Source organism: Hyperolius riggenbachi, chromosome 1 (genome assembly GCF_040937935.1).
Source record: "Hyperolius riggenbachi isolate aHypRig1 chromosome 1, aHypRig1.pri, whole genome shotgun sequence".
In the NCBI taxonomy this organism is placed as follows: domain Eukaryota; kingdom Metazoa; phylum Chordata; class Amphibia; order Anura; family Hyperoliidae; genus Hyperolius; species Hyperolius riggenbachi.
The window spans coordinates 129778336-129805917 of record NC_090646.1 but is presented as its reverse complement, the minus strand read 5'-3'; the positions used below and the strand labels follow the sequence as shown (position 1 = coordinate 129805917).

The 27582-nt window shown below is 42.6% G+C and overlaps 1 protein-coding gene across 3 annotated transcripts in view; it reads left to right on the top strand.

Moving 5' to 3' along the window:
• TEC (tec protein tyrosine kinase) overlaps positions 1–21213 on the top strand; it is a 189914-nt gene extending 168701 nt beyond the window's left edge. For all 3 annotated transcript variants that reach the window (XM_068278541.1, XM_068278542.1, XM_068278540.1), the window contains exons 12-18: positions 3624–3698; positions 3810–3981; positions 5575–5791; positions 8170–8234; positions 15530–15648; positions 18288–18445; positions 20780–21213. In XM_068278541.1, coding sequence (XP_068134642.1) covers positions 3624–3698; positions 3810–3981; positions 5575–5791; positions 8170–8234; positions 15530–15648; positions 18288–18445; positions 20780–20851 — 878 coding nt within the window. In that variant the 3' untranslated portion in view covers positions 20852–21213. The remainder of the gene's footprint in view (positions 1–3623; positions 3699–3809; positions 3982–5574; positions 5792–8169; positions 8235–15529; positions 15649–18287; positions 18446–20779) is intronic.
• Positions 21214–27582: the final 6369 nt, after the last annotated feature.

Genomic DNA, 27582 nt, shown 5'->3' with positions numbered 1-27582 from the left:
CTTGTCTATTTTTAATTTATTTAGTCTTGCCTTCACTTCTTCCTGCGTTAAGTATTTAATATTACAGTTAGAAGATTGAGACTCTTCCGCCTCTGTAGTTTGCAACAGTGCTGTTTCTTTTGTGAAGACAGAAGCAAAGAAAGCATTTAATAACTCTGCCTTACCTTGGTCATCCACCATTGAGTTCCCATCCTCATCCTTTAGGAGTCCTATACAGTCAACCTTTCTTTTTTTAGAGTTAATGTACTTGTAAAACTTTTTTGGGTTAGATTTGATATCCTTAGCGATTTGTTTTTCAGCTTCAATCTTTGCCTGCCTAATTTCTTTTTTACAATTTTTATTGCACTCCTTATAATTGCTTAGTGCAGCCTCTGTCCCCTCCTGTTTTAAGACCTTATAGGCATTCTTTTTCCTCTTCATTTTATCTTTAACCTTTCTATTCATCCATAGAGGCCTTTTTTTATTCCTAGACATTTTGTTTCCATATGGGATATACATACTACAGTATTGATTGAGTATAAGTTTAAAAGCTTGCCATTTCCCTTCAGTGTCTTCCCCTTGTAGTACATTATCCCAGTTCACCAAACTTAGTGCCTGCCTAATTTGAGTGAACTTTGCTTTTCTAAAGTTCATAGTTTTAGTGGTCCCGCTGCCCCGTGGCCTATCAGTCACCAGCTCAAACGTTATCATGTTGTGATCACTATTTCCCAAATGTTCTTGAACCTGCACATTTGATACATTATCTGGTCTATTAGAAATGATCAGATCCAGTAACGCATTCCCCCTAGTTGGTTCAGTTACCATTTGAGTCAAGTAATTGTCCTGTAGTGCTGCCAGAAATCTGCTGCTTTTACCAGAATGGGTAGCCTCAATACTCCAGTCAATGTCAAGGTTATATGTCCAGTATATGTAGTTAGGGGTATATGTGCCCAATATATGTAGGCAGGGGTATATGTGCCCAGAGTAGGTAGCCAGGGGTATATGTGCCCAGAGTAGGTAGCCAGGGGTATATGCCCAGTATATGTAGTTAGGGGTATATGTGCCCAATATATGTAGGCAGGGGTATATGTGCCCAGAGTAGGTAGCCAGGGGTATATGTGCCCAGAGTAGGTAGCCAGGGGTATAGGTGCCCAGAGTAGGTAGCCAGATGTCCCCCTCCCCAGCAGGAGGAGACCAGCGCAGAGAAGAGCTGCTCTCCCTCGCTTGCGTCTCCCCTGTCTCTCGCAGCGCCGGCTGGATCTGCCGCTACTCTGGTCTGGTCCAGACCAGAGCAGCGGCTGCGCACCCGAACTTCCGGCTGGTGTTCCGACGTGATAACCTACACGTCGAATTTGCCTACATCCACTGTCAAACGTATACCAGGAGGATTAGGGTTAGGGTTGGGGGAGGGGAAGGGATAGTAAAAGTCTATGGGATGTAGGTTAGTTCGACGTGTAGGATAAAGTGTTGGAGCACCGGCGCTGGAGCGAGACGGAGGTGAGTTCCGCCCGCCGCTGCCAGCCACCCGGACATTGGAGGGGAGACGCAAGCGAGGGAGAGCACCTAAGGTGAGGGGAGGAGGGGGGATATGGCCCCCCTTCCCCACCGTCCGCACAGCTCTCCCTCTTCTCTGCGCTGCTCCCCTCACCCCTCCGCAAAAAAACCCCAAAGCTCAGCTGGGCGCCCTTTGGGACCCGGCGCCCCGGGGCACTTGTCCTACCCCGACCCCCCCTAGCTCCGCGCCTGCTGTTCACAAACACTGTCTATTGAATCTGACTGAGCTGGAGCTGTTTTGCAAAGAAGAATGGGCAAGGATTTCAGTCTCTAGATGTGAAAAGCTGGGAGAGACATACCCTAAAAGACTGGCAGCTGTAATTGCAGCAAAAGGTGATTCTACAAAGTATTGACTTAGGGGGCTGAATAATTACGCACACCCCAGTTTGCAGTTTTTTTTTAAATGTTTGGAAACCTGTATGATTTTCGTTCCACTTCTCACGTGTACACCACTTGTGTTGGTCATTTAAGTGGAATTCCAATACAATTGATTCATGTTTGTGGTAGTAATATGACAAAATGTGGAAAACTTCAAGGGGGTCGAATACTTTTGCAAACCACTGTATTTATTGTGTTTGTGTATATTTGCATACTGTATGTACTGTGTAAGTGCTTCTATAAACCTTATATTGTTGTGTATATATAATGTACACACACATACGCTCATACGGTTCTGAAGAAGGTACTCATGTAGTATAGTAGGCTATTGTAAGCAAAACTTGCAAATTTCCACAAAACCCATTTCATTAAAATAAAATACCACAGACTCAGAGAGAGGAGATCATAGCCAGTCAATGCAAGCATTTGCCATTCAGACTGGTGGCAGTTGGTTAATGAACCAAGGGCTTTACGTTTTGATTGGGTGAAGTTACCGTAATTCTTTCCTCAGCCAGACAAGAATTGTATAATAGGGATATTTTGCTCACCTCTCTGCATATGAAGTACAGGCAGATTCTTATCTATCATGAAGTACAGTCAGATATGCAGACATCAAACCAACCATATCTGCTCCACGACTAACACCGACCATACGTCACTTACAGTACAATCAGAAAAACAACTGATTAGTTTACTATAAACTGTCAATCTCCCTCCCCCCCAGGTTCCACTCATATGTTCATTTTAGCCATTAAACCCCCTCAGGCCATCACTTTTACTAAAAATCCCGTACTCACCTACCGGGCCTTCACGTAAACTATACGCTCCTGACCATAAGACGCACCTACGTTTAGAGGACAAAAACCAGGGGGAAAATATATATACTAAACCTGGTGCATCCATGGTGAAGGGGCGTCTTGTGGATTATGCCACCTTTGTACCTCATTCCCTTATTGTACCTCATGTGTCCCACTTGTGTCCTCCTCTGTCCCCCTTGTGTCTCCCATGTGTCCACCTCTGTGCCCCCTTGTGTCCTCCTCTATGCCCCTTTGTGTCCCCCTGTGTTCTCCGTTTGTCCCCCTGTGTCCTCCTCTGCATGGGCACAGTACAGGGAGTCCCCGACATTGCGGCGGGTTGAAGGTTCATATTGGCCGGCATTCACAAGTCAGGAACTCCCTGCATTTGGACTATAAGATGCAGTGACCCTTTTCCCCCACTTTTGGGGGAGAAAAAGTGAGTCTTATAGTTCAAAAAATACAGTATCCCCAAAGCTACCACAAGGCCTTATCCAGTTTTTTAAGCTCCTTCCTACCCTCCTTGCGGCCTATATGGTCAAGGAGGAAGGATGAGTGTCGGACAGGACCACCATTAGACGCAGAGCTGCCATGGCCCTCTCTTTTTTTGACTGTCACTATTTTTGAAAGCATTTCCACTGTACAGCTTTATTCCTTGGATTTGTATAATTACCCTTCTCACCAATGTGGTGATGGGTTTCTTTATCAACGCTGGTTCCTCTACCAGAGGCCTGAGATCTTGTGGCTTCTGAACAGTATCTGTTCTAGTGTTTTAATTTCAGCCTCCACTAAAAGCATAACATTGAGACTAACCACTGCCGCAGTCACCCTAATTACTTCTTAGTACATATTGACATTACTGAAAAAATATTATTTTTAAACACTTTACATACATAACAATGTGATGTTTCATCCCAGGCCTAATCACCAGGTTAAGATACCCTGTGTGTTTAAAGAACAAGACCGCGCCGCCAACTGCAGGATTCAGCTATGGTAGGTGAAACTATCTTTTGAGAAGGTATTTGTTGTTGTACGTATTCTCCATGTTTCCATGGCTTTTCCAACATACAATGTGCTAATGATTTCTGACCTTCATACCTTCAGATAAATGGGAAATAAATCCTGCTGAGCTCACGTTCATGAAAGAGCTAGGAAGTGGCCTGTTTGGCGTGGTGCGGCTCGGGAAGTGGCGTGCACAGTATAAGGTTGCCATTAAAGCCATTCGAGAAGGTGCCATGTCTGAAGAGGACTTCATAGAAGAAGCCAAAGTTATGATGTAAGTTCTTTGAAGTGCCAGTGGAATATAATCCATAACTTCAAATCTAAAAAAAAACATTCTTTCAAAGTGGGAAAACTTTGGCTCTTAAAGAGGAACTGTAGCGAAAAGGAGAAAAAAAAATACATCAATACATTGCAAATATCAAGAAATGATTGATATTCACCATGTAATTTTTTCATGTTGTTTGATCCACAATCAGCCTGCACGTAATAATATTTACTACTGGCGGACAAGTTAAAATCAGACAGCTCCAACTGCCATTATTTATATCCACACCCACTAACATTGCTATAGGCTAGAACAGGGGTGTCAAACTCAAATACAAAGAGGGCCAAAATTGAGCTCTGGGACCAAGCTGCGGGCCAACTTTAATGTTTAATGGCCACCTCTCTCACTTATAAAGTTCCCTGGTGTCTAACAGCCCCGCTCCATCCCCTATACAGTTTCCTGGTATCTAGTACCCCCTTCCTTTAACTATATGGTTCCCTGGCGTCTAGTGCTCCCTCCCTCTCCTATACAGTTACCTGGTACATAGTGCTTTCCCCCTCCTCATATGGCTTTCCTGATAATCTAGGGCTTACCTTCCAATATATCTTCTCTGGAGGTCCTAAGTGGGCAAAATGGGAAAACCACCTGAGGGCCAAATCTGATGGCTCCGAGGGCCAGATTTGGCCCACGGGCCGGAGTTTGACATGTGTGGGCTAGAAGGTTTTTTTTTTTTTTTAATAGATGTACATATGCACAGAGGGAGATACTGGTTGCTTGGCATTTGGAAACAGCTGTTATTTCCTACAATGCAACAAGGTTCACAAACAGGAAACTGTCAGGACAATATCAGCCATAAAGGCTGTTCACCAGTCTATGGTCTTATTGTGGTTTGCCATTATTATTGATGCTTATATTATTATTATGTATGACAGTAAATAATACACTTGCATAAATAATCAGGGAAGACATAGACAGAACACTATTTAACAACGCACCTTGCAAATTGTACATCAAAGTATCTACAGTATCAAGCTACAGCTGTTCTGTAGGAGAGAGCACAATCGCTTTTTGGGCTTTCATAATAAGGCTGAGTTCACACCAAAGTATTTGGCAGATGGTCACAGTGGATGTGATGAACAATCTGCTGCGATTGTCCATAAATGTTATATTTTCATTGGTGTCCACTGTAACACACGTCATAGATAGCTCTGGAGTCTAATGGCTAAGAAGTTAGAGCTCTCAAATGTGTGAAATGAGGCTTTAGTCATGATATTTTAATCCCACAACCAAAAACAGCTAAAGGAGTCCTTTTAAGGCTTTGTGGGGGTGGCTGCTGCTGCTGCTCCTTGGATTGCATCAGCCTGCTATTTAGACTCTAATAAGAAAGGCACAAACTGGGTCTTCCTGAGAAAGTTACAACCTACTGCAATGACTGTTCGTGGCAGAGAAAGTGGCCAGTGGTTGGGCTCTTGGCCAGGTACTTTAAAAAAGTTTATTTTCTTACATCAGCTAATCAACAAATCCAGGAAAGTATTTGTATATGGAGCAAGGCTTTAATAATATGCTCAGGACTTTTCTAACTCACTGTTATTTTCTCTTCAGGAAACTGACTCACCCGAAGCTAGTACAGCTGTATGGGGTTTGTACAGAGAAGCGACCAATCTATATTGTGACTGAGTTCATGGAATATGGCTGCCTACTGAACTACCTCCGCCAGAGACAGGGGCAATTTAATGCTGACATCCTGCTCAGCATGTGCCAGGATGTGTGTGAAGGCATGAACTATCTGGAGAACAGCAATTTTATACATCGGGACCTGGTAATACTCTGACGTGTGTAGTTTATTTTCTGATTAAATGATAGCAGCAGCATACATTCATTGAGCCTCCATGGTACCTGAGCTCATCAGGAAAAGGCCTACATGCCTTGGCCCCTCTCTGCCCACATTGCAGCGTCACAGAATGCCCATCTCCCCTTTGCTGTCCTGTCCAAGTCCACAAGGATGGCCGGGGCGTGTTTTAATAAGGTGGGGCGGCGGCTGCTTCCAGTCTGAGCTGAGTGATGGCTTGACAGCGCGGGATAAGTACCCTCAAATTCAGTAACCTTTGATACCCTTTAGTGTACATTTCCTGCTATGAGACACTGAGAGGAGGATGCCATTGGGGGATTGACACATAGAGATGCCAATTTTTCTGACTTTGTGCACAATTTGTTGTAATTTTCACCGATCCAAATTGGAAGCAGCTGCATTTGCCTAGTCCATTTTAAAGATTGCAGAATTGCAGCTTATTGACTATCTAGTTGGATTGGAAAGGTGTGTTGTTCCTAATGCCATTTATGGACACATTTCTATGTACTGTAACTACAGACTTACAGTGACTCCCACCTGTAATGCAATTGCAATCTCGAACTGCTTCTCGTCTGCCACAACGTCACAGTTTTTTTTTTATATTTAAAGTAAACCCAAGGTGAAAATAAGATGCAGAGATAAACAATTGTTTGTATCCTCCTACCCCTAAAAAAGACATTATTTTTAGATATTACATGGTTTTATTTTATATTTAAACATTTACAAAGTAGATTGAATGTTTTACTGTCTTTGCTCAATGGCAGTCTGTTAAGTGTGCCTAAGTTAAAATACATGAACGTTTCTATCTCTTCCCTGCCCTCAGAAGTTGTATTTTGCCATGAAAACTTTAATGGCTGTAATTTGCGTATCAGTGAGGGTTACACTATAATCTCAACAGGTACCGATACGACAGAAGATGTCACTTGCATGCCTGAAAATTAACTCTTTCAGGCAGCAAAATAAAAAAAATGAAAACAACCTGGTTATTTTATATATTTTGCACTGTACATACACAAGTTTATATCATTATGTTACATGCTCAATACCCACCTGCAGATGGATCGGGGAACCTCACAGTGACGCCTCCAGATGAATGAGGTTCCCCAATCCATCTTACTACCCACGGGGAACATGCAACGTCACACGACAGGCTGAATTGGAAGTCAAGCGATTGTGGTACTTTAGAAAGAGGAACGGAGGCACCAACAGAATAAAATATGCTAAAAACTTTAACATTTCTAGGGAGGCAGTGGTGGACTTACCTCCTCGTAGTAGACATGAAAATGTCGATTTTCAAACAGATTAAATTTATTCACAATACTCCAGAATTCAAAGCAACGTGTTTTGCAGGTATATTCCTGCTTCCTCAGGCAATAACAAGGTGGAGTATACAACAGTGTAGTCTAGTGACAACACTAAGCGCCTCTGTTAAGGTTTTTAGTATATTTTATGCTGTTGGCGCCTCTGTTTCTCTTTCTATGATACCTGTGTCCACCCCTGGAGCCTCCACTCAGGGTGGACACAGGTATCATAGAAAGAGAAACAGAGGGGTGCTATACCCTTAATCTTCCGATCTACAGAGAGCGACATCTTAATCCTGAGTGGGGACAGGTCTTAAACTCCTCACCTGCATTTACAGTGGTTACCTAATCGGTGACCCTGGTTTGTGAGTATTATTATTTACTTACTTTCAATTACCCTTCATTATACATACTACACTATATTGGGCCCCTTTTCTCTTTGGAGTGTGGTAATTTGTGCGGGAGCCATCGGGGGTTTGAAAGATTTGATCTGTCATGACGGTCATTATCACCGCGCATCACCAAATGTCGTTCATGTCTTTTTGTGCCTGTACCCACGTCTCGAGATCGCAGAGAAGACTGCTCATTGCTCAGAAATTCGCCAGTCGTTGGAAAAATTGTTGTGAAACTTGCCTAGTGGATATAGGCCTTTACATGTGGGAGCATTGCAGATCTCTGTGGGGATCTTTGAGAATCCTGTGGAGGACCAAACCTTTAGGTGGTTATGCATCACTGAGAGTTCAGTGAGACCTTTTTAGCAATACATGCTTCACCAATGACAATAACTGAGAGGAAAAGCCCATTGTCACTATGAGTTTGTACAGAAGGCTGGTTCACCTGAGCTGGTGCATAAAGATAGGAATATAATTGCAGACCACTTTATGACATTTTCAATACAAATGTTACATGTTCTAATTAGTTTTCCTTATATAGTACACGGACGTAAAAATGTCCTACTGACTTCTAAGCTTTTACCTTTCAGGTAATGAATTGCTTTCTTTAGCTTGTCTGTTGATATTTATGGTTAACTGACCTTTTTCCCTTCAGGCTGCCAGGAACTGTTTAGTAAATGATCTTGGAGTTGTGAAAGTGTCTGACTTTGGAATGACAAGGTGAGAACGTGGGAACATATTACAGCATTTTACACTACTACAGAGTGTTTATTCCTAGCGGGCAGGTTTTATATGTTTTTACTTTACTGTTTTCATAAAATCAAGAGACTGACTTGTTTTCTGCGAGTTATTGATCTTTGCTGCACCATGGTTATTGTTCTAGAACAGCCAGACAGGTAAATCAAACTCTCATTTACCAAATGTCATTTCCCACCGCTGGCTGCATTTTATTTGATGCTAAAAAAAACCCTTAAAGCGGACCCAAACCAAACTTTTTTTAATTTAAAATATTTAGTGTTGCACCACTCTGACACATACAAAGATACTCCTTGAAGCCTATGAGCATTTCAGTGCATGCTTTTCACCCTTCTCTTTGCATAGCTAGGGTTATACAGGTGGCAGCCATTAGCAATTCCTCCATTGCCGGACACCACCTACTTCACCAGTTTGCCGGATTATTTGCCGGCAATATGGAAGGAAGGGAGGGGTTTCTCCAATAAATGTAAAATATTTTATATTTGTCATCATGCAGCTGAAAAAAGGCTGCTATTTATTATTATAATTTAGAAAATAGATTTTATTTCTGAAATCTTGTATTTTTAGTTTGGGTCCACTTTAAGGACCAGAGCCTTTTTTTCCATTCAGACCACTGCAGCTTTAACGGTTTATTGCTCGCTCATGCAACCTATCACCTAAATGAATTTTACCTCCTTTTCTTGTCACTAATACAGCTTTCTTTTGGTGCTATTTGATTGCTGCTGCGATTTTTACTTTTTATTATATTCATCAAAAAAGACATGAATTTTGTCAAAAAAATGACTTTTTTAACTTTCTGTGCTGACATTTTTCAAATAAAGTAAAATTTCCTATACATTTGAGCGCGAAAGTTATTCTGTTACATGTCTTTGATAAAAAAAAAACCATTCAGTGTATATTTATTGGTTTGGGTAAAAGTTATAGCGTTTACAAACTATGGTGCAAAAAGTGAATTTTCCCATTTGGAAGCATCTCTGACTTTTCTGAGCAGCTGTCATGTTTCATGAGGTGCTAAAATTCCAGGATAGTATAAATACCCCCCAAATGACCCCATTTTGGAAAGAAGACACCCCAAAGTATTCACTGAGAGGCATGGTGAGTTCATAGAAGATTTTATTTTTTGTCACAAGTTAGCGGAAAATGACACTTTGAGACAAAAAAAAAAAGTTTCCATTTCTGCTAACTTGTGACAAAAAAAAATGAAATCTGCTACGGACTCACCATGCTCCTCTCTCAATACCTTGAAGTGTCTACTTTCCAAAATGGGGTCATTTGTGGGGTGTGTTTACTGTCCTGGCATTTTGGGGGATGCTAAATTGTAAGTACCCCTGTAAAGCCTAAAGGTGCTCATTGGACTTTGGGCCCCTTAGCGCAGTTAGGCTGCAAAAAAGTGCCACACATGTGGTATTGCCGTACTCAGGAGAAGTAGTATAATGTGTTTTGGGGTGTATTTTCACACATACCCATGCTGGGTGGGAGAAATATCTCTGTAAATGACAATGTTTTTATTTTTGTTTACACACAATTGTCCATTTACAGAAATATTTCTCCCACCCAGCATGGGTATGTGTAAAAATACACCCCAAAACACATTATACTACTTCTCCTGAGTACAGCGATACCACATGTGTGGCACTTTTTTGCACCCTTACTACGCTAAGGGGCCCAAAGTCCAATGAGTACCTTTAGGATTTCACAGGTCGTTTTAAGACATTCGGTTTTAAGACTAGGCCTCACGGTTTAGGGCCCCTAAAATGCCAGGGCAGTTTAGGAACCCCACAAGTGACCCCATTTTAGAAAGACAACACCACAAGGTATTCTGTTAGGAGTATGGTGAGTTCATAGAAGATTTTTTTTTTTTGTCACAAGTTAGCGGAAATTGACACTTTGTGAAAAAAAACAAAAAAAAATCAATTTCCGCTAACTTGTGACAAAAAATAAAATCTTCTATGAACTCACCATACCCCTAACGGAATACCTTGGGGTGTCTTCTTTCTAAAATGGGGTCACTTGTGGGGTTCCTATACTGCCCTGGCATTTTAGGGGCCCTAAACCGTGAGGAGCAGTCTTGAAAACAAATGTCTCAAAATGACCCTTGAAATCCTAAAGGTACTCATTGGACTTTGGGCCCCTTAGCGCAGTTAGGGTGCTAAAAAGTGCCACACATGTGGTACCGCCGTACTCAGGAGAAGTAGTATAATGTGTTTTGTGGTGTATGTTTACATATACCCATGCTGGGTGGGAGAAATATCTCTGTAAAGGACAATTTTTTGATTTTTTTTACACACAATTGTCTATTTACAGAGATATTTCTCCCACCCAGCATGGGTATGTGTAAAACTACACCACAAAACACATTATACTACTTCTCCTGAGTATGGCGATACCACATGTGTGGCACTTTTTTGCACCCTAACTGCGCTAAGGGGTCCAACATCCTATGAGTACCTTTAGGATTTCACAGGTTATTTTGAGGCATTTGGTTGCTAGACTACTCCTCACGGTTTAGGGCCCCTAAAGTGCCAGGGCAGTATAGGAACCCCACAAGTGACCCCATTTTAGAAAGAAGACACCCCAAGTTATTCCATTAGTAGTATGGTGAGTTCATAGAAGATTTTATTTTTTGTCACAAGTTAGCGGAAATTGATTTTTTTTTTCACAAAGTGTCATTTTCCACTAACTTGTGACAAAAAAATAAACACTTCTATGAACTCACCATACTACTAACGGAATACCTTGGGGTGTCTTCTTTCTAAAATGGGGTCACTTGTGGGGTTCCTATACTGCCCTGGCATTTTAGGGGCCCTAAACGTGAGGAGTAGTCTGGAAAGGAAATGCCTCAAAATAACCTGTGAATAAGACGTTGGGCCCCTAGACTGCAAAAAAGTGTCACACATGTGGTATCGCCGTACTCAGGAGAAGTAGTATAATGTGTTTTGGGGTGTATTTTTACACATACCCATGCTAGGTGGGAGAAATATCTCTGTAAATGGACAATTGTGTGTAAAAAAAAATCAAAAAATTGTCATTTACAGAGATATATCTCCCACCCAGAATGGGTATGTGTAAAAATACACCCCAAAACACATTATACTACTTCTCCTGAGTTCGGCGATACCACACGTGTGACACTTTTTTGCAGCCTAGGTGCGCTAAGGGGCCCATTCACGGGTCATTTTGAGGCATTTGGTCTCTAGACTACTCACGGTTTAGGGCCCCTAAAATGCCAGGGCAGTATAGGAACCCCACAAGTGACCCCATTTTAGAAAGAAGACACCCCAAGGTATTCCGTTAGTGACTGTTCAGGGGTATAAGCATCTGCAAATTTTGATGACAGGTGGTATATGAGGGGGTGAATTTTGTGGAACCGGTCATAAGCAGGGTGGCCTCTTAGATGACAGGTTGTATTGGGCCTGATCTGATGGATAGGAGTGCTAGGGGGGTGACAGGAGGTGATTGATGGGTGTCTCAGGGGGTGATTAGAGGGGAAAATAGATGCAATCAATGCACTGGGGAGGTGATCGGAAGGGGATCTGAGGGTTTTGATCAGGAGCCCACACGGGGCAAATTAAGGCCTGATCTGATGGGTAGGTGTGCTAGGGGGTGACAGGTGGTGACAGGAGGTGATTGATGGGTGTCTCAAGGTGTGATTAGAGGGGGGAAGAGATGCAAGCAATGCACTGGCGAGGTGATCAGGGCTGGGGTCTGAGAGCGTTCTGAGGGTGTGGGCGGGTGATTGGGTGCCCTAGGGGCAGATAGGGGTCTGATCTGATGGGTAGCAGTGACAGGGGGTGATTGATGGGTGATAGATGGGTAATTAGTGGGTGTTTAGAGGAGAGAATAGATGTAAACAATGCACTTGGGAGGAGATCTGACGGCGGGTTTGCGGGCGATCTGATGGTGTGGGTGGGTGATCAGATTGCCCGTAAGGGGCAGGTTAGGGGCTGATTGATGGGTGGCAGTGACAGGGGGTGACAGGGGGTGATTGATGGGTGATTGACAGGTGATCAGTGGGTTATTACAGGGAAGAACAGATGTAAATAATGCACTGGCGAATTGATAAGGAGGGGGGGGGGTCTGAGGGCAATCTGAGCGTGTGGGGGGTTGATTGGGTGCCCGCAAGGGGCAGATTAGGGTCTAATCTGATGAGTAACAGTGACAGGTGGTGATAGGGTGTGATTGATGGGTGATTGATGGGTAATTAGTGGGTGTTTAGAGGAGAGAACAGATATAAGCAATGCACTTGGGAGGTGACATCGGATCTGCGCGCGATTTGATGGTGTGGGTGGGTGATCAGATTGCCTGCAAGGGGCAGGTTAGGGGCTGATTGATGGGTGGCAGTGACAGGTGGTGATTGATGGGTGATTGACAGGTGATCAGTGGGTCATTACAGGGGGATAGATGCATACAGTACACAGGGAGGGGGGGGGTGTCTGGGGAGAATCTGAGGGGTGGGGGGGGTGATCAGGAGCCCCCAGGGTGCAGTTAGGGACCTAATTAAAAAAATAGCGTTGACAAATAGTGACAGGGAGTGATTGATGGGTGATTAGGGGAGTGATTGGGTGCAAACAGTGGTCTGGGGGTGGGCAGGGGGGGGGGGGGTCTGAGGGGTGCTGTGGGTGATCAGAGGGAAGGGGGGGAGATCAGTGTGCTTGGGTGCAAACTAGGGTGGCTGCAGCCTGCCCTGGTGGTCCCTTGGACATTGGGACCACCAGGGCAGGAGGCAGCCTGTATAATGTGCTTTGTATACAATACAAAGCGTATTATACGCTTTGTATGCGGCAGATCGGGGGTTAACATCCCGCTGGCGCTTCCGTATGGCCGGCGGGATGTCGTCGCGGGTGGGCGGAGCCTAATGCCGGCGGATGCGCGCGATCCCCGGCCCGGAAGAGTCCCAGGACCCGACGCCAATCTACAGTGGGCGGTCGGCAAGTGGTTAAACTATATCGGCTTACAGGGTTTCAAACCATCAGAGTTCACTAAAGGGGGCAATATACAGTGGTTTGCAAAAGTATTCGGCCCTCTTGAAGTTTTCCACATTTTGTCACGTTACTGCCACAAACATGAATCAATTTTATTGGAATTCCACATGAAAGACCAATACAAAGTGGTGTACACATGAGAAGTGGAACGAAAATCATACATGATTCCAAACATTTTTTATAAATAAATAACTGCAAAGTGGGGTGTGCGTAATTATTCAGCCCCTTTGGTCTGACTGCACTCAGTTGCCCATACATATTGCCTGATGAGTGCTAATGACTAAATAGAGTGCACCTGTGTGTAATCTAATGTCAGTACAAATACAGCTGCTCTGTGACAGCCTCAGAGGTTGTCGAAGAGAATATTGGGAGCAACAACGCCATGAAGTCCAAAGAACACACCAGACAGGTCAGGGATAAGGTTACTGAGAAATTTAAAGCAGGCTTAGGCTACAAAAAGATTTCCAAAGCCTTGAACATCCCACAGAGCACTGTTCAAGCGATCATTTAGAAATGGAAAGAGTATGGCACAACTGTAAACCTACCAAGACAAGGCCGTCCACCTAAACTCACAGGCAGAACAAGGAGAGCGCTGATCAGAAATGCAGTCAAGAGGCCCATTGTGACTCTGGACGAGCTGAAGAGATCTACAGCTCAGGTGGGAGACTCTGTCCATAGGACAACTATTAGTCATGCACTGTACAAAGTTAGCCTTTACGGAAGAGTGATAAGAAGAAAGACATTGTTAACAGAAAAGCATAAGAAGTCCCGTTTGCAGTTTGCCACAAGCCATGTGGGGGACAAGCAAACATGTGGAGGAAGGTGTTCTGGTCAGATGAGACCAAAATTGAACTTTTTGGCCAAAATGCAAAACGCTACATGCATGCATACATCGCTAGATATATATTTTTTAACATCCATCCCTTTCAGCTAGCTTAATGATACACCTACTAACCCCCCTTCCATACTCACCTTTCAAGGTTTTCAGATTCAACTTTACGTGACTCCACAATACTGCTGAATAGTGCATGTTTCCAAAGCACCTCTGAGTTTTTGACTGGTGCTCTATCCTAAAGTCTCCTTCCACAACCCTGTGCTGCATCCCAAGAACCCTGCATCCCCCACATCACTGCATTACCTCCTGCTATATCACTCTCTGCAACCAATTCCAAAGAACCACACACCTAGTAGAGGTGGATGCTGGTCCAGGATCCTAAGGCAATAGCAAATCCAAAGGAATGATATATCTGACCGTTTTATATGGTCAGATACTGTATATTATATGTGTGTGTGATAAGACAAAGGTTTCACAAAGTTCCAACCTCAATCCTTCCTTTAGATTATGGATTTGCTTAGGATTCTGCACCTTAAGATTCTGCACCAGCATCCACCCCTACTAGGTGTGCTGTTCTTTCGAGTGGTTATATGGTCAGATATATTACGTGCATGCGGATCCTTCTTTTGTATTGTGGACTCTCTGCAACTGCACCCCCTGCCTTCTTGCATAGTAGAATAAGCTCCACAGCTTCTATCCATTTAGCAGGTGAGAAGTAAAAATGTCATGTTCCCTCATACTTCACTGCTACAACAATTTGAAAGCCCCCTTCTGGGACATAAGAGACATTGACAGAAGTTTCAGCACATAACTGGAACTTTGGGTTCAGGTGAGTAGTTGTGAGGGGAAGGTGCCCACCATATTGTAGCCAGGCCGGGTCACGCCATCCAAAGTGTGCCCAGAGTGAGCACTCACTGCAAATAATGATGGCTCGATAGATAATATCCGACAGGTCCGATGACCCTCCGGATAGATTCCCCGCTCGATCCCCGCGGGCGGACAATAGCGGAGAATCGAGCGGCTGATAAGGCATGCCCACGGGAACTAGCGGGGATCGGTCCGCGCGCATGCGCAGACGAGCGGTGATTGCGCAAAAACTAACCGTGTATGCCCAGCATAAGATAGGATCTATGACATTTTTCTTCTGCTGTACATATTCAAATGCTTTCAAACATATCAAAGCACTATATCTGAAGTATATACAGTTCAAAGCAGATCAAAATATTTGAACTGTATATACTTCAGCTATTGCGCTTTTATGTTTTAACGTTTTTATATTGGTTTTGATAAGCAGCATAGCAGGTCACACATATGGATGTGCACTTAACAATAATATAATTACAGTATATACTGGATATTCAAATGCTTACTGTGACTTACAAAATATTGATCTTCACATTCTGGTTTGAAGGAATAACATTTATTTTTTTTTACATATTCAGGTATGTCCTTGATAACCAGTACACCAGTTCCTGTGGAGCCAAGTTTCCTGTAAAATGGTCACCACCTGAGGTCTTCAACTACAGCAAGTTCAGCAGTAAATCTGACATCTGGTCATTTGGTAAGAGAGCCGTAGTTCACATACAGTCTGTCTAAAAAAGGCATGTTCTATTTAGGGAAGATTAATGTTGTGAGAGAGAATTCCTGTTCCCTGTAGGTTTCTATGGGGAGTGTCTTGTCTGATGTGCTCATATAATCCGGTAGACCAGGTCAGAATAGTTAAACTCTGAAGCTGCCAGTAATGAAAGGCCAAGATGGGATTATGGCAAGGAGTTACGCAGTGCTCCTGTTTCTCCAGTGTTTTGGAGCAGACATTTAGCTGGAATTCATCTTAAAGAGGAACTGTAGTGAAAACAACATCATAAACTTGCTTATTTTTACAGTATAAATTTATAGAGTATTTAGTCAGTGTTTGCCCATTGTAAAATATTTCCTCTCCCTGATTTACATTTTGAAATGTATCACAGGTGGTGGCCCCTTTAGTCCTATCAGGGGATCTCTGTGGAATGAAAAGGTTCACAGACAGGAAACTGTCAGTACCATGGTCATGACATCACACTGTGGGAGGGGTTTCACCATAATATCAGCCACACAGACCTTCCTGAGGCACTATTAGAGAAAAGGTATTCCTGGCCACAGGAGCGGCGGTAATTGAGGCTGCCTGATTCGGCTAGCCCCCCAGATCAGGTAGCATGGGTTTTTTTAATAGAAAAATGCCCAACTCGGGTTCCCTTTAAGTGCTTCTAACATACTATTATGCCAGTGGTAGCTCCAGTAGAATACTGCCAGCCATTTGTGGTGCCAGGTGCTTTCTGTGCATCTCAGGTTTCTAGTAAAGATTAAAATCAATGAACAATAAACACATTGTAGACTCACTGACTAAACATGACATACTTCCACTTTTACTTCCCTGATGATTTGCTTACACAAAGAAAAAGGGCAACACAGGACATCGTTCATTTATTGTGTGGGACGTATGGGAGACCACAGACATAAACAAATTGCGCCCACTATGCAATGTCATGTGGTAGGTACATTAGGTTGTGAGCTTTTTTTTGAGTGACAATGACCAACAGAGATTGTTCAGTATACACTGTTAAGCCCCATCTACACGACGGGACATTGCAGCGATCCGGCGGCTCGATTAGCCGCCAGATCGCCTCTTCCGCGTGCCCGCCGCGTCCCCACTCGCCGTGCGTGCGCCGCATTCGATTCCCCGCTCGTCCCCGCCGGCGCTGCTTATCTCCCGCACGATTCCCTGCCATTGTCCCCTCGCGGGGATCGAGCAGGGAATCGGCGGTGCGGAGATCCGTCCTGTCGGATCTGATCAATCGAGCCGCATCAGCGGCTCAATTGATAAGGAGCATCGCGGCCGCATCTACTCGTGTAGATGCGGCTTTAAGGTGAACCTGAAGTGACATGCAACATGATGAGATAAACATATACAAACATGATACTAGCCCTACTAAGAAATTATGTGAAGTCCCTTTCTGTTTACCAGTATAGCAAGAGTTAAAATACTTGAGTTGGTATCTATGCAAAAGAGTGTCTCTGAGCTTGTTTACTAAATTAGTCAAAGTCAGTCCCCTTTTCTGAAAAGCTTAAATAACAAAGAAATTGTAAGAGACAGCTTGTGATAAGGTTTTATTGCAGGAAAGTTCAAAGGGTCATTACTCCAGCTTGTTTTACAGCTTAAAATGCAGAGTGTGGATTTTAAACTGTAACTGTGACTGTCTGATGCAATTTTGTAAATAAAGCCATATAACTGAGTATAAAATGTTCTATTTATTCTCTGTACTACGCATGCAATTCATTGGGGCTGATTCACAAAGCTTTTCTGATGAACCATCTCACTTTACTCATTAACTCACAATTTATCTGTCCTTATTTGACTTACCTCATGATTTATCTCTCCTTATCTGTTTATCTCATGAATTATCTCTCCTTATTTATCTCTGCATTAGCTCTCCTTAGCGTATGTTCCAACTTGAACTGAGAATGGACATTTTTTGTCCGTTCTCCAATCATTGCAAAACTGAGATTAAAAGAGCTCCTATTTTATACATTCCCCCATATAGCCTATTGATGTAACGCATCTGCCCCGGGCTCCAGTCAGACCACCGTGGACCATCTGAGAGGACACTACACTGTCCGCTCCCGCTGGCCACATGTGATCCGACGCAAGTGCGAACTGAGCCTCACAGTTAAGGTGAAAAATAAGTACCGTAAGCTTTGTGAAACAACCTCATTATCTCATACGTTTATTCACGCTTCAGGTTTGCTTTAAGTGCTGTTCAATATAAGTAAGGCCTCTTTCACAGTAGGGCGTTGCGTTTTGATGTGGCGTTAAAGTCGCAACGCAAAATGCAACGCCCAAAAAAAGTTGCAATGCAACTTAATGCCCCATTACGGTCACATACAGTAGAGCACACCGGCAATGAAAAGTATGCTTCCAAGTCATTACTGAGCATGTGCAAACAGCCCAACGCAGCTAATAACGCGTATAACGCACTGCATGCAGCACTTTCACTTAACGTGCAGCGTTAGTCACCAACGCAACGTGTGCACTGCGAATGGGGCATTGGTTTTTCATTGCAGTGAGTTATTCTGCCTTAAATGTTGTTTTAACGTGCGACTTTAATGTCGCACTGTGAAAGCGGCCTAAAGGAAATAAATCCGCTCATTTGTAATTGTTTTTAGGTGTTCTAATGTGGGAAGTGTTCACTGAAGGCAAGATGCCCTTTGAGAGCTACTCTAATGTGGAAGTGGTGGAGATGGTGACTAGAGGAGAGAGACTGTATAGACCAAGACTAGCTACAAACAGAATCTACGGAGTAATGACAGCATGTTGGCATGAGGTAATTCTACTGATGAAAGGTATAAGTAATATGACCACAGATTTCAATGTAACTGAAAAAAAAACGTCATCAGTGAATAATGCATTACAGGATACCTAATGTGAGAGGAAGACTACCATGGTGAGTTATCTGGCTGCACTGGTAATCCTTTGGTCTTCATAGTTTCAGACATACATATGCAGCCAGTAGAGTGAAAACTAAACTTAATGTGAACAGGTGAATCGCATAATCATTCTGCATCAGCTTTTTCTGGGAAAACATGGATCCTACCTATTTAGTCTACAGAAAAGACGCCTTAGAGGGGATCTAATTAACATGTATAAATACATCAGAGAGCAAAATAAAAGCTTGGCAGGTGAGCTTTTTGTCCCTAGGCCTTCTAAAAGGACTAGAGGCCATGATCATGGAGGAAAAACGTTTGAGCCATTTATTTAGGAAAGGGTTCTTTACAGTAAGAGTGATTAAGATGTGGAATGCATTGCCACAGGAAGTAGTTATGGCAAATTCTATACCTGCATTTAACGGGGGCTTAGATGCTTTTCTTGCGTTGAAAGACATGGCTACAATTACTAGGTAATGCCTAATGATGTTGATCCAGGGATTTTAGCTGATTGCCATTTGGAGTCGGGAAGGAACTTTTTCCCTTTTGGGGCTAATTGGACCATGCCTTGTAAGGGTTTTTCACCTTCCTCTGGATCAACAGGGATATGTGAGGGAGCAGGCTGGTGTTGTACTTTGTTCTCCGGTTGAACTCAATGGACGTATGTCTTTTTTTCAACCCAAATAACTATGTAACAGTACACTGTACAGTACACTAAGTATACAGAAGATATCTACATATGCTCATATATTTCCAACACTGTTGAAGTGGGTTTAACAAATGAAATCAGGGTGACAGATGAAATCTGAACATGAAGATTTTTATTGCCTCGGTTTACAGGCTACCTGATCCGAGGCAAAGCTACCGAAGGTAAGTACAGAGGTATGTTAGGCTGGTTCCACATGCCCCTGTGCATTGTCCGTTGCTCTCCTTGTCCCTTCCCAGTTCCTGTAATCACTCCTTGAAAATGTTGAATATCTTCTACTGTCAAATGGAACAGGACAACCCAATACATAGTTAGGTGGCTCAAGCTTGAGCATACCTTTGTGCTTCCCTGAGGCCGCCTACTCATTTTGCATCCCCCAGATGTAAAATACCACAGAGAGAGTGCTATGGTATTTACTAATCCAGACACTGCATCGGGTCTCCTCCTCCTCCAGGGAATGGTGCTGCTGTATGCTGACATCATCCTCTGTGTCCCAGTCACATGACATGTGAACGGGATGTGGGAAGATGATGTGCACCTACGCATTCCATCTTACTGCACGTGCACCATCAAATAAGTGCCACGGCCAGTCACAGAGGGCAGGGCAGGACGTGGCGTATCCAGGGCCGACAGACACACACATACACTGGAAATTATTACTATAGAAATTGACGTTTCTAGAGACAAGGTGTCTTGGAAGTTAAGTTTCCACCTACTCCAATATTCCCTGTCCTTTTCCATCCTCCAGTCTCTGAATGCTTGTCGGGATGTATACTTGCTACACGCAGCCAAACGTTGTATATTACTGCTTCACCTAAAGCAGTCAAAAGATTTTCAGTTTTCTTGAAAATCATGTTAGTTCCAATCATGTTAGTTCCAGTCACTAACTGTGTAGATTGTGTGTTCCCCACTTAACACAACTGAAATTTACTGTAGGGTACTGTTAATCATTGTCATGCATATTCTAACATCCCTATGATAGTCATGCTATAATGTACCTACCACACTCAAGGGACAGTTCGTGGGAAAACCAGTTATGGTAACCTACCAATATCCAGCAGTGGCTGGATAGTGTAACGGTTAAGGAATCTGCCTTTGATGGAGGAGTCCTGGGTTCAAATCTCAGCTCTTCCTATTCAGTAAGCCAGCACCTATTCAGTAAGGAGTTCTTTGGGCAATAATCCCTAACTGCTACTGCCTACTGAGTGCGCTCTCTGCCTCGCAAGTGCTTTGCGCCCGACAGGAGAAAAGCGCTATATAAAAAAAGGAATTATTATTATAATATGTTTTTGCAATGTGGGAGGAACCCAGAGGAGCTGGAGAAAATCCACACAGACATGCGGACAGCGCACAAATGACTTCCAGATAGGGCCCTGGACAAGTCTGGGCCCTGCTACTTAGTGCTGCAAAGCAAGAGTGGTAGCCACTGTGCCATCATCTTTATTTGGCTATGAAGTAAAGATCTTAATGACTTTTGTTTTGTTTTCTTTCTTTTTTTTATATTTGACTTTTGTTTTTATTACTACAGAAACCAGAGGCCCGACCCAAATTTTATGACCTTTTGCTGGCAATTGGACAGATATTGGAGGGAGATTTCTGAACCCCTTGGGAAGAGAGAACTGTGATTGACTGGAATTTTATATTAGATTTTTGTTTTTTTGTTTTTTGTTTGTTTGTAACTGAACTTCTATGCTGTTGGGCGTACTCTGATGTGGTTTCCACAATTTCTTTTTTTAACTTGTTTTTTTGGAATATATTTGGCACACTACGGGTTTCTCATATTGTAGGTCTACCCAATTCACAGCTGTGGGGTTTTTTTAATAAAGTTTTAGAAATTTTTTTTTCCCATTAAGAACTCTGAATGTTGTAGATCTCTGAAATTCAATATGTGACTGTGACTCCTTGCTCCATGAGTCTGTACATAACGTGTATATTTATATAAATATATTTATGGTAAAGAGATCATTTGTCTTAGTTTGGGATTTTTCTATTTCAAAAGTTTTATTGAAATTTCAAAAAATATACAATCAAACAGCTGTATCCTAATAAATACTGTATATTACACAGACAGATACCATGCATATGCTTCTGTGTAGTTTGGGATTTTATACTAACTCACCACTATTGATACTAAAGTTCCTTCTTAATTATAGACCTGCATGTAGCAAACCTATGAACTTATTGCATACACACAGATGAGACTATGTTTATGTACTAAATTTAAAGAAAACCTGAGGCGAAGACGGGGGGGGGGGGCTGGAAATGTATACATACCTGGGGCTTCCTCAAGCCCCCTCCAGGCTTATTGCTCCCTCGCCGTCCTCCTCCACCTACTGGTTCTTCTGGCCACAGAAAGTCCTCTGGTCCCGGCATACCAGTCTGGCAATTCACGCACCCCCATTGTGCTCCGATGGCCGGGAGCGTTCCCCGCCTGCACCGTACTACTGCACAGGCACAGAATGCTCCTATCCAGGGGAGCGCACATGGCCAGACTGCGTCTGCGCTGACTGGCCCCAACTGGAGGACCTCTCAGGACAAGGTCAGAAGATCCAGGAGGCAGAGGGGGACGCTAGGGAGCGATAAGCCTGAAGGAGGCTGAAAAAAGCCCCAGGTATGTATACATCTCTCCCCCCTCTTTCATCTCAGGTACACTATAAGTAGCACAAATACTTCCAAAATCAACTATAGAATATATTTTAAGAACAGAATGTGTACATGATGAATCTATACAGGATGGTGGGATGAATGTATACAAGGAACAGACTAGTCTTTTAACTACTTCCAGCGTGGCACAGGGCATTCCTCTCTCTCAGCCACAGGATGTCCAGCAGCATACTTCCGTTCTTATGGTTCCAATGCATGTCACATGATTTGCATTGGGAGCCGTCTGCAGAAAGGAGAGAGGATTGTTTGGCGCTGGAAGCAGTTGAAACTCCACTGTGCTACCTGGAAAGTAAGAGAGAGGAGCGGACCACTCACAGTTGTATGAGTTATAGGGGCCATTTGTACATCCCTGGTCCTATGTGGCATTACAGTCCTTCTATTTACTCTTAAGTTGGTGCTTCCGAGAGTATGTACATCATTTCCCAATGTTCAGCAGTCACTATATAAAAGTGAACAGCACTAAGGCAAGCTGCTGCTGTAAAGACCATGTAATATGTTGCAGCACTGTTGGGAATTGGAGCTGAGATATCAGAGTCCAAGAAGATAGTATGAACAACACCAAGTCCAGCTAATCTAGCTGTATAGATTCATCTTCATTCGAGACCAGATGTTATAAAATCCTCTGTTGGCCGATAGAGATTCTAGCCTTTGAAATTGACTGGGCTGGAGCTCAGTAATAGAAAGGTTGGGTTTAGCTGTAAGATGGGGAAGTCTTCTCTCTCCTGTATGGGGTACATCTGTGATGAAAAGGAGTCAAAATATATTTCTCTCATAACCAAATAATCTTAGTAATACTAGTACTTTACCCTCCACTATAATCTGTACCCTGTGGCCTTACAAACCTCTGAATAACCTTGAATGTTGCTCAAACCACATGTTTACATTACAGGATTTAAATGACACAGCTCTTACATGTCTGGTGACCTTTGTTAGCACATACGTGATATTCAGTAAACTGTGTCTGAAATGACTGGCCAGGGAGTCTGTAATTCTGTTATTATAAAATGGCCATATCATGCAACACTTGTTCAGCTCTGCAACACTCTACTTTTGGTACTTGTTTTTAAAATGCATAATAAATACAAACTTTAAAAGAAATTAAATACCGGTAAATAAAAAGGTATCTGATGGGTAAAACTTGTTCCTCTTTGAGAAAACAGGTTTTGATTTTGACAGTGAAAGAGAAACTGTAGTGAAACAACATACTGGTAATGAATAAAATTGCTTACTTTTTTACAATATCAATTTAAAAATTATATAGTCAGTGTTTGCCCATTGTAAAGCCGTTCCTCACAATAACTTACATTCTGAAATGTATCACTGGTGGTGACATGTTTAGTGCTGCCAGGTGATCTGTACGGAATGTTAGTTACTTAGAGTTCAATGCACAGTGGGAGATTCCACTTTCGTGGCAGTTGAAAACAGCCATTATTTCCAAAAATGTAAGCAATGAGGATCACAGACAGAAAACTGACATCACACTGTTGGAGGGGTTTCACCACAATATCAGCAACACAGACCCCCCCCTCAAAGATTGTCTATTTGAGAAAACAAAAAGATTTAGAAAAGGGCTATCGCCTACAGATTGGTATGAAGTTCAATCCTGGGTTAAAGTTCCTCTTTACTACAATACAGAACATTAGAAAGTGCAGCCATATTGTGTTATTGTTTCTTCTGAAGCCCAGCCCCCGCCTGATATCCAATACAATCAATCACATTTTTAATGATCTAGAGCAGGACTAGGGAAATGACAGCCTGCAGGCCACATTATAAGATTAGAGGGCCATATTCCTTTTCTAATCTCTTCCCTCTACCGCCGTCCTTTCAAAAAAATACATCCAACACTTACACTTAAAGGAACGTACCCAATCACATCCTACAGCGCCGATCCCCATGGCAATAGTGGCGTCATGTGACCTGCCATTATTACATACCAGCGTGTCACATGATGCCGATGTTGCCTTGGAGATCACCACTAAAACCAATCATTCCTCGACCACACAAGTCTAAAGGGAGGGAGAGAGTGAGACAGAGACAAGCAGCCCACTCTTGGTCTAGAGCCCATGATTTCAATGCATGGTGCACAAACCCCTGGGAGAATTTGGGAATAGCTCAGGAGGAGGAACTTGTACTTGTCAGAGACAACTCATTACAGTAAGGGCCTATTTCCACTACATGCAGATTGGATGCAGAATGGATGCCGAATGGAGGTAGAAAAACTGACTCCAATGAATGCCTATGGGAAGATCTGCATCAGAAAACAGTGGAAACAGGACCATAGGCTTTCATTGGAGTCAGTTTTTCATCCAATCTGCATGTAGTGGAAATAGGCCCTAACACTCATTACAGTAATTTTTGAGATTTAAAAAATTATAAACTACTGCCAAAAAAGTGTGGCAACTGAACTGCATAAAGGAACTTAAGTTATTACTTAGCTGCATTAAAGGACCACTGCAGCGAAAATCGTAAAATTTAAAAATATATGTAAACACATATAAATAAGAAGTACGTTTCTTCCAGAGTAAAATGAGCCATAAATTACTTCTCTCCTATGTTGCTGTCACTTACAGTAAGTAGTAGAAATCTGACATCACTAACAGGTTTTGTCCGCAACCTGTTGGTTCTGTTACATTTCTACTACCTACAGTAAGTGACAGCAACATAGGAGAAAAGTAATTTATGGCTCGTTTTACTCTGGGAGAAACGTACTTCTTATCTGTATATGTTTATGTCTTCAATTTTAAGATTTTCGCGACAGAGGTGCTAAAGAGGAACTCCAGTGAAAATAATGTAGAAAAAAAGTGCTTCATTTTTTACCATAATTATGTATAAATGATTTAGTCAGTGTTTGCTCATTGTAAAATCTTTCCTCTCCCCGATTAACATTCTGACATTTATTACATGGTGACATTTTTACTGTGGGCAGGTTATGTAGCTGCTCCTAGCTGTTTTGGCTGTTAGAGACAGCTGTAAACAGCTAATTCCTGTCTGTGAACATTGTTACATTGTGGCAGTTTGCCCAGAGTACCGCAGTACTCAGAGCTTCTTGTGGGAGGGGTTTCAGCACAAAATCAGTCATACAGCGCCCCCTGATGGTCTGTTTGTGAAAAGCATTATATTTCTCATGCAAAAGGGGTTATCAGCTACTTATTGGGATAAAGTTCAATTCTAGGTTGGAGTTTCTCTTTAAGGAGAGGCACTTTTTTCTCTGACACATTGACATTACCTTCACCTGAGCTGCACACCGGTTGTCCTTTCAGTTATAACTGACAGCAACTGATTTAGAGTAAAAGGACCCTGACTGGATTAGCCACATGCTTGCTTCAGTTGTGTAATTCAAACACTACTGACAATAAAGATGAGCAGTCCTGCCAGGCAACTGGTATTGTTTATCACTGCCTCCACATCCTTCTCAGGTCAGGTGTCCTCTAATACAACCTTTGGTGTATCTCTGGTGACAACTGTAGAACAGGATGTATTATTTCACTATAGCTGTATAGTAAACATGCCTTATTTTATTATTTAAGTGTCTGTAACTCATAATGCGGTTTATAAAAGACACCTTCGGAAGTGGAATAATTTTAGCAGAATTGCCACATCCTTCCTCACCATCTCTGGATATCAAGACAGATATACGTCAGAGGCAGATATATAGAACAGACATAAATGTCACATTGCCAGACTTGTTTTATTTTTGTCCTCCAGACACACCGCAGGAATTTATAGTAAACTCACAGAAAGGGATGGGAAATCACCATAGAAATCAACAGAGGAGGAGGATTAAGTATGCTACATTTATGGGGCAGAATCTGTATTATACACCATGGGGGTTCATTTAGGTCTGGCAGGGCCGGATTTACCATAAGGAACTGTAGGCATGTGCCTACAGGAGCATGATGATGGAAAGGTGGCTCATTCCCCTCCCCGTGTGCCTCCCTCCCTATGCAGAGTCCTGAGCAGAGTGTAAATGAGAGGTTACTCACCCGGATCTCAGCATTCCACTGACCAGCTCTCTCTTCAGTCGGGGGCACCTCTAGCTACCTAATACTAGATGACACCTGTAGCTACCTATGATGGGCAAGAGAAGTAAGGGAGAAGTGGGAGATACAACAGCCAGCACACTGGCAGTGCAGTTCGGCTGTGGGTTAGTGGAGGACGAAATCTAAGGTGCCAGGCCATCTGTGCCTACAGGCTTCTGTGAGGTAAATCCGGGCCTGACACTGGGGATTATGCCTCTTACGGGACCAGACAGTTCCTGCCCCTTAAAGAGACTCCGTAACAAAAATTGCATCCTGTTTTTTATCATCCTACATGTTCCAAAAGCTATTCTAATGTGTTCTGGCTAACTGCAGCACTTTCTACTATGACAGTCTCTGTAATAAATCAATGTATCTTTCCCCTGTCAGACTTGTCGGCCTGTGTCTGGAAGGCTGCCAAGTTCTTCAGTGTTGTGGTTCTGCTATGAACTCACCCTTTCTGGCCCCTCTATGCACACTGCCTGTGTGTTATTTAGATAAGAGAGAAGCTGCTCTAATCAGCTGGATAAATCGTCCTCTGAGCTGGCTGGGCTTTCACATACTGAGGAATTACAAACAAGGGCAAAGCTGTTTGCAGGAAGAAAAGAGCAGCCTGAAACTTCAGTGCATGGGGGAAAGAAACACACAAATGATCTCTTGAGATTCAAAAGGAATGCTGTATACAGCCTGCTTATGTATGGATGTATTTTCTATGTGTGGACATACTGTACATCAACCTACTTCCTGTTTTGGTGGCCATTTTGTTTGTTTACAAACAAACTTTTTAAAACTGTTTTTAACCACTTTTAATGCGGCGAGGAGCGGCGAAATTGTGACAGAGGGTAATAGGAGATGTCCCCTAACGCACTGGTATGTTTACTTTTGAGCGATTTTAACAATACAGATTCTCTTTAAGGACCAGAGCCATCCTTTCTCTATTGTGCACTGTGATTATTGTGATTGGCTCACAGTAATTACCATGACTAGGACTTTGGGTTGCTTCAGATAGCAGTATCTTTAGCTGCAGACTTCCTGTTAGACACAAGAAAGAAGCATGTGGGCCCTTTGCTTCCTACGCCGTGAGGTAAAATGAGTCCAAACACAACATTAATTATGATTTATGTATTTATTTTGTATATCTGGAAAATTTTCTTTTTTTCCCGTTTCAAATAAGAAATTGAAAAAATATGTACATTATATACATTGCTGAATAGTCTTTAAATTTGCATAAAATAATCTCATTACAAAAATATATCTCTCTCTTTTTTTAATTTTACCTACAAAGCTTTTCACTGTGAAATATAATTTACAAGTCACTTATTTACATCTATCATATAGACACCAGCCTCACCAACAGATTGCCTAGGAAGATTATAATCCACTGTGTCAGTCATATTAATCAACAGTCACCCAGAATAAAAGTGCATTTACACTTACTACGATACAAGTAAGGAATGTATGTTTCTGGTCCAATTGGTGGCCTTACATGGAAAAATCATCAATATGAATGATCGTTTTAACAAACTGAATTGGCACAATGTGAATAAATGAAAAAAAATATTGATCAGATCTCAAAAAATGATTTTTAAAGGGGAACTGAAGTAAGAGGTATACGGAGGCTGCCATATTTATTTCCTTTTAATCAATACCA